The sequence below is a fragment of the Benincasa hispida genome, chromosome 4, assembly GCF_009727055.1.
Source record: "Benincasa hispida cultivar B227 chromosome 4, ASM972705v1, whole genome shotgun sequence".
In the NCBI taxonomy this organism is placed as follows: domain Eukaryota; kingdom Viridiplantae; phylum Streptophyta; class Magnoliopsida; order Cucurbitales; family Cucurbitaceae; genus Benincasa; species Benincasa hispida.
Window position 1 is genome coordinate 61,386,536 of NC_052352.1, and position 7,358 is coordinate 61,393,893.

The following is a 7,358-nucleotide window of genomic DNA, read 5'->3' on the forward strand; positions in this document are numbered from 1 at the left end:
ATGTACAACGCACATAGTTACAATTAGTGTGTATATAAATATGATAATTGTTTTAAACGACAAAACTACGATTCGTAATCATAAATGAATTATCAAATAATTCTCATTATCAAAAAGGATAATAATAACCAAATATTATAAGAATAAGATACTAGTATGACACTTATCTTGATTTAATGAAGGAATACTTGACCTATAATACAAAATTTTAGTCTAAGCCTAAGGTTTATGGCTCTAAGGAGTTTGTGAAACTTCAATGGATTTAGATCGATATGGAAAGATTTGTGTGCTATAAAATAACTTGATATGAGCTTATTCTGTTACAACATAACAAGTTTTAACATTGAACATTGTGAAAAAACTGAAGCATATTAAAGTAGAAAGACATTACACTGAATGCATTATGATTCAAATATACATAATCTCACTTGTGAGTAGTAACCTAAAAAAAAAACTTAGAAACAATAAAAGAACAATCACCATTTTTCACTCTTATTCAGAACTAGATAATTGCCTCTCGAATGATACCAATAAACAGCACCTTCCTAATTTCTACAGCGAAACTCGTAGCTATAAACAAGAGAGAGATTTAAAGGCTCTGAAGTAATTTGAGCGTCTCGTCGATATGCTTTTCGGGTTGGAATTGGTTGTTATATATGAGCTGCACAACCCCCTTCTTATCTAGAACATAAGTTTGTCTTCCAGGTAATGTACCAAAAAGATCGGCAGGAACTCCCCATTCTTTCCTCACTTTGTTACCCTCATCACTAAGCAATGTGAATGGAAGTCTGTATTTCTTAGCAAAAGCCTACATTCCCAAAAATGTTAACCTATTGGTTAATGCCAATTTTTAGTCGTACAAAGTTGGTTTAAATAATATTTTGGTCCTTCTACTTTCAACTTTAATTCATTATGATTCCTACACTATCAAAATGTTCATTTTAATCGTAGTACTTTCAACTTTTTTGTTCAGGTCCCTATACTTCTTGAAAATGACCATTTTGGTTCCTTCATTTTCATTTTTGTTTATTTTTAAGGAACCAAAATGATCACTTTTTTTAAGTACATTGATTAAAATGAATAAAAGTGGAAACTACAATGATGAAAATGAACATTTTAAAAGTACAGAGACCAAAATTAACATTTTAAAAATATAAGTATTAAAATGAACCAAAATCGAAGCATAGGGACAAAACCTAAGAAAGTTAATCAGATAAAACTGTGTTTAAATAACTCATTGGCCTTGAATAAAATATTCAGTCTGCTATATAAATTTTGGTTTCAGGCTCTTCCAGACAGAGATAAGCGCTTGGGAAAAAAGTGCTTTTATAGTTACCTTGTGTGATGATGAATCATCCCCACTTATGCCCACAACCTCAGCTCCTGCTTTCTTGAACTTCTCATAAGAATCTCTGAAAGCACAGGCCTGCATAAATGTCAATTTTCCATTAGGGATAATGGCTCTAATACACTGGCAAATATATTAGGACACTTAAGGCCTGTTTGATTTGACTTCATAAAGCTTAAAAAAGTGTCACCACGCACTTGGATGGTCAATCTAACAACCCCTTAGTGTTTTTGGCCCAAGCACTAGTTAAGAAAGTACTTTTGAAAGACATCAAACTAATTTTTCATTAAACACTTTTAATTAAACTCTTTTTCATTTGACAGCTTCATGTTCGAAGTCCGAACTTATCGACCCAAACAACCAAATCACCACTCATGCGTCATACACTAGCAAGAGGCTGGCAACACTCAGACCATTCAACTTGTTGAGATTTTTCTATAGATAACCCAGATTTAGTTGCGCTAATGTCAAGTGACCCAAATTATAAAAACAATGAAAACTAACCTGAAGCATGGGCCAATATTAAATTGCCCTTACGCAATCGCGCGTCTCACTCATCGTGAATTGATGAGATCTCGAACGCGATTTCACATTCGAGAAAAGTCATAACATCACGAGTTTTTAACAATATGTAAGAACTTGTATTTTTATAAAAATCGCAATGTGCATTGAAATCGTGTTCGAAGACTCATCAATTAGCAACTGGTGCAAATCCACAACAGCGAATGAACTCTAAGGAGAATTCAATTTTGGTTGTTTTGTGACGTACGTAAAATGTAAGTTTTTATTGTTTTCAGAATCTTGGTGATTCAGTGCAACCAAAACTCCAACTTTTTACTAGAGTGTTACTATGTGTAGCAAAAACTAGTCCCAAAACATACCAGCATCAAATTTGTCAATTTCAATGGAAGCAAACTTGAATAACATTTCACAGCATAGAACTAGTACCTGTTTGGTGCAACCAGGAGTTTCATCAGCAGGATAGAAATAGACAACCACAGGCTTCCCTTTAAATTTAGATAGGCTCACATTCCTTCCATCCTGATCTTTCAAAGTGAAAGCAGGTGGGGTTTGGCCCTTATTCACCTACTCAACAAAAACAAAAAACCAAAATGTAACAACAAAAACCAAAACATCACTTACAAAACTATAAAAATCCCAATAAAAGAGGATGTGGGTACCTTAGAGGAGATGGTAAATTTGAAGGAGGAAGAAGAAGGAAGAGAAGGGGAAATGTGCTGAGAAATTTGGACTCCATGAAACTGGGAACCAGAGGATCTGGAAAGAAATGGAAGTTTGTTAGAAGATGATGGGGTTTTAGGAGTCGGAGATGGGAGAAGAAAAGGGAGAGAGGCCTTTGGATGAACAAGAGAAGCCATTTTTTGAGGGTTTTAGAGAAAATGTGCTCTCAAAATCCCTCTTTCTCTTCTTTCTTATCTTGCCCAGATATGGTAGATGCGTAGACACGACGAAGAGATAGAAGTTTTTTTTTTTTTTTTTTAATGTGAAAAATAGCTGAAATATGATGGGTGGAGATGGAGAAGGAGATAGTAATAGATAGATTGGGCTTTTGGCTTCAACTATTAATGGCCTCACCCTCCCTAGAACCTTGACGAAGAATAGTAGCTTGGGAGTGCTTTTGCACTTCTTTTTCAAAGTGCTTTTAGGAGAAAAGGGTTGTAAAATAAGTTGGGAAAAATATCAAAATGAAATGCTTAGGCACAACACTAATTATACAACTAGAGGTTGCAATGAGATTAAGGGGGGACGGAGATGGGCTTAGGTGCAACACTAATTGTGCAACTAGAGATGGCAATGGTCAAGGTGGGACCGGAATGCACTCCCCATCCCCGTAGGAATTTTTAATCCCATCCTCATCCCATTCCTTATTTTGGAGATAGAAATGGGGTAGGAAATCCTATTTGAAGATTCTGATTTCGGAAGAAAATTTTCTGCTTTTTACTTTATTATTTGTTTCATTTAAAATTAACTAAATTTAGTATTTACATTGAAATGATAAATTTTATGGAGAAAGTTAGTACTATTATTACACATATTTATTTAGATTAATAACAAAAAGGCATTTTAATGCTTTTTATTATAAATTTAATAAAAATTAGATTTATTATATTGAAAAATNTATATATATATATATAATAAAAAAATTTGGATAGAGGTGGATATCGGGTTTGCGGTCAAGGACGGGCGGGGATCCCCTTCCTGCCCCCGATCGAGGACCTGATTTAAATCTCCAATTTAACCCCGTATTCAGTCAAATTGAGAATTCTCCGCTTCGATCAGGTCGGGAACTCGCGAGAAATTTTGTCATCCTTCGTACAATCCAGTAAATTCAATAAAAAAAATTATGTTTAAGTATAGACAGCACCTAATCATTGCTCATATCAAAATTAATTGTGAAATTAACCAATGATGTCATGCTTAATTTTGTGTTGAGTTTGACTTTTGATTTTTCTTTTGTTAGTTTTTGCTCTCCTATTGTGTCATTGTTTCTTGCTTTTATGTTTTGCTTTCGTTCCTCATTCTCACTACTCTTTGGGAGCCGAAAGTGAAAAATAAGAGAAAAGAAGGTCGACATTTAATCTAACAAACAAGAAATATATATTATATATATATATATAAAAGAATTAATTTACAAACATGTTTTATGTTAAAAGAATTTGTAATTATTATTTTATAATACTATATAATGTAAGAGTATATTATAATTTAAAAAGAAAAAAAAAAAGAATTGGATTTATAGGATGAAAAATACGTTTGTAATCTGCCTGAACTGTCATCTCTCTTGGTACTCATTGTGAGCTTTGTTATAATCTTCACAAAATTGAAATCCCTAACATCACAAACTCAAAAACTCAAAAACTCAATCAGTTCGAGGTCTGGAAGAACCCATGGAAGCGATCAGGTGAGCTCGGTAGTTCCCATCTCTCTTTGTATGGTTAGGGATTGAATCGTTTCTAATCGATCGCAACTCCCTGATTTCCATTTCCTTCTGCAATAGGTTGAAGGCTTGAAGCAACTCCGTTCCCTACGGCCAAATTCCCACTTTTTCCTACATTCTTCGCAGCTGTAAGTAACACTTCACCCTTAGAATTTCCAAAACCTAAGTTGTGAAAATCTGCCAAGAGACTAGCATCAGTATTAATCTTATGAAAATTTTCATTGTAGAATTCTTGGTATGGTTGTGATTTTGCTTGCTTGGGAAATCTCAGCCTGGACTGGACTTCCTTTGGTTGATTAATTGCCTTCTTATTCCTATTATTCTTCTAAACTATGCCATTGAATCTTGTCTTTCCAATGGAGTAGTTGAATTTGGAGGTTGCAGGAAGAAGAAAAAAAAAATTGAGCCTGGTGTTGTTAAAATTCTTCTAAAACATGCTCGATTCATTTGGAGCAATTTCTTGTTTGTGCCTTGTGTACTGTCTTTCTCTGCCCGTTGTGAAGTGACAACGCCTAGTTTCTGAAATTATGCGGCGACACCTTCTTCGTCCCTGTAACTATAACACTATTGAAACTATTGCTGCTCATGTTGTCCCCAAAACGCCATTGCTTCACAAATCAATCTCTTCCTCATCTTCTCTTTACCAACGAGACTTAAATGTTCACGACGAATCAAAAACTCTGATAACCATCAACATAAATCATAAACAGTGTGGAGATCAACCACATTTCTCAATTGGGTCTCCATGTAGGGTCCAGAAACTCATTGCATCCCAATCTGATCCTCTTCTTGCCAAGGAAATTTTTTACTATGCTTGTCGTCAACCCCATTTTCGCCCATCATCTTCCTCTTTACCCATTCTTATTCTGAAGCTAGGGCGCTCCAAATACTTCTCTCTGATTGATGATCTTCTCCTTAGCTTCAAGTCTAGAGGCTACCCTGTCACTCCAACTGTCTTCTCCTACATGATCAAAATCTATGGTGAAGCTGATTTACCTGATAAAGCTCTCAAGGCCTTTTATACCATGATTGAGTTTGGGTGTACACCTTCTTCCAAACAGTTGAACAGGATACTAGAAATTTTGGTTTCTCATCGTAACTTCATTCGACCAGCTTTTGATCTTTTCAAGAACGCCCGTCATCATGGAGTGCTGCCCAACACAAAGTCTTACAACATTCTTATGCGTGCATTCTGTTGGAATGGAAATCTTAGCATTGCCTACACACTGTTCAACAAAATGTTCAAACGAGATGTCATTCCAGATGTCGAATCATACCGGATATTAATGCAGGGCCTGTGCAGGAAGAATCAAGTGAATGGTGCTGTTGATTTGCTAGAAGATATGTTAAATAAAGGATACATTCCAGACTCGTTGAGCTATGCCACTTTGTTAAATAGTTTATGTAGGAAGAAGAAGCTAAGGGAAGCTTATAAACTTCTCTGTAGAATGAAGGTTAAAGGTTGCAATCCTGATGTTGCTCATTACAATACAGCTATAATTGGATTTTGCAGAGAAGGGCGTGCCCTTGATGCTTGTAAGATTCTGGAGGATATGCAGTCGAATGGTTGTTTGCCTAATTTAGTATCTTACCAGAGTTTGACTAATGGATTATGTGATCAAGGAATGTTTGAATTGGCAAAGGATTATGTTGAGGAGATGACGTTAAAGGGTTTTTGCCCACATTTCTCTATCATTCATGCTTTGGTTAAGGGTTTCCGTAATGTTGGCAGGATCGACGAATCGTGTAGTATTCTTGAAGATATGCTAAATCATGGGAAAGCCCCTCATTCTGATACTTGGGAGATTATTATATCTGGAATTTGTGAAGTTGAGGACACTGTCAAATTATGTGAAATTTTAGGGAAGATTTTGAAGAAAGATGTAAGAAGAGACACTAGAATAGTTGAAGCAGGCTCTGGTTTGGGTGAGTATTTAATTAGGAAGTTACAAGCTTCCAAATCACGAAGGGTATGAATATTTCTTAGTTCAAATAGTAGGGAGAGGACTCAAATTTTTAATCTCTTGGTTGAGATATATGCCATAATCAATTGAACTATAGCTCAAGTTGAACAAACAGCTTGAATTTTTGGTGTACATGCTTGATTGAGTTTTTGAATACCTTCTCTCTTATCTACGACATAATCTTTTGGGTCCCGTTTGATAATCATTTTTTTTTTAAAATTTATGCTTGTTTTCTTTCAATTTCCTTACTTTAGTTTTCACTTTTTCAAAGAAGCATTTTGATTAGTCAAAATCTAAAAACAAAAATAAGGTTTTAAAAATTATTCTTTAGTTTTCAAATTTTTGTTTGATCTTTGAAACTATTGGTAAAAAGTGGATTACATACCATAAAAAGTTATAGGTGAGGTGAAAATAGAGTTTATTAATTTAATTTTCAAAACTAAAAACAAAAAATGAAATGGTTGTTTAATAGACCTTAATTTTTTACATCTAAACCGGTCATCTAGGAGTATTTAGCCTTGCAAGGTGGTCCTCGTGCACATAGATTATTTATTAGATTTTGTATGTTCTCAACATATTGAATTTTAAATATTATTGGTCGTCAAATGTGTTTAAATTGTTTCACTTTATTATTTATATGTATTTTTTTTATTACGAGTCCTTATTATGCATGATATGTAAGAGAATGAGCAAAGATGGACACGACTCAGTTAAGGTTCCGTCGGGGTTGCAGTGATGGTAATTGGAAAAAGTTATTTTGGAAAAAAAAATTAACGGGTTAAGTTCAAAAATAATGTATATTTTTAAAGCAGTGACAAAAATAGGATACACAGAAAAGAAATTACAAAAGTAAGGTAAAAGAGAAAAATATTGACAAAAATAGGGACTTGGTATGCGATTATTGTTAAACTAAGTCGTGAACTCGTGATTGAGTCTATGATTTCCATATTTTTATTTTAAAAAAATCATTAGATTTGAACCTTTGAAAAAATAAATATCTCGTGAAGATAAATAGATTGTCACGTGAAGTTACTTCACGAAACAAATTTACAATATTATGAAAAAATAAATACGTTTCGTGGAGATA

General features: G+C 34.2%; 2 protein-coding genes across 4 annotated transcripts; one reads left to right on the top strand and one right to left on the bottom strand.

The window, feature by feature from the left end:
- Positions 1-318: 318 nt before the first annotated feature.
- On the bottom strand, positions 319-2,955 carry LOC120075149 (peroxiredoxin Q, chloroplastic). Its single transcript, XM_039028329.1, has 4 exons — positions 2,530-2,955; positions 2,297-2,434; positions 1,337-1,426; positions 319-808 (listed from the first exon to the last, which is right to left on the bottom strand). Exons 1-4 carry the CDS (start codon positions 2,725-2,727, stop codon positions 590-592), a joined length of 645 nt encoding a protein of 214 aa, XP_038884257.1. The 5' UTR covers positions 2,728-2,955; the 3' UTR covers positions 319-589.
- A 1,150-nt stretch (positions 2,956-4,105) lies between these two features.
- On the top strand, positions 4,106-6,403 carry LOC120076817 (pentatricopeptide repeat-containing protein At4g01400, mitochondrial). 3 transcript variants are annotated; one of them, XM_039030744.1, is made up of 3 exons: positions 4,106-4,280; positions 4,368-4,435; positions 4,535-6,403. In XM_039030744.1, the coding sequence occupies exon 3, from the start codon at positions 4,835-4,837 to the stop codon at positions 6,281-6,283; it is 1,449 nt and encodes a 482-aa protein (XP_038886672.1). In that variant the 5' UTR covers positions 4,106-4,280; positions 4,368-4,435; positions 4,535-4,834; the 3' UTR covers positions 6,284-6,403. The 3 variants fall into 3 exon arrangements, with proteins under 3 accessions (XP_038886672.1, XP_038886671.1, XP_038886673.1); XM_039030743.1 differs by having other exon boundaries at positions 4,106-4,271; XM_039030745.1 differs by having other exon boundaries at positions 4,368-6,403.
- The last annotated feature ends 955 nt before the right edge of the window (positions 6,404-7,358 follow it).

Excerpts from the sequence above, each read along its gene's own strand:
- LOC120075149 (XM_039028329.1), bottom strand. The coding sequence starts at position 2,727 with ATGGCTTCTCTTGTTCATCCAAAGGCCTCTCTCCCTTTTCTTCTCCCA. Across the intron at positions 2,435-2,529 it reads AATTTACCATCTCCTCTAAG|GTGAATAAGGGCCAAACCCC; the intron begins GTACCCACATCC and ends TTTGTTGAGTAG. Across the intron at positions 809-1,336 it reads ATGATTCATCATCACACAAG|GCTTTTGCTAAGAAATACAG; the intron begins GTAACTATAAAA and ends TTGGGAATGTAG.
- LOC120076817 (XM_039030745.1), top strand. The coding sequence starts at position 4,835 with ATGCGGCGACACCTTCTTCGTCCCTGTAACTATAACACTATTGAAACT.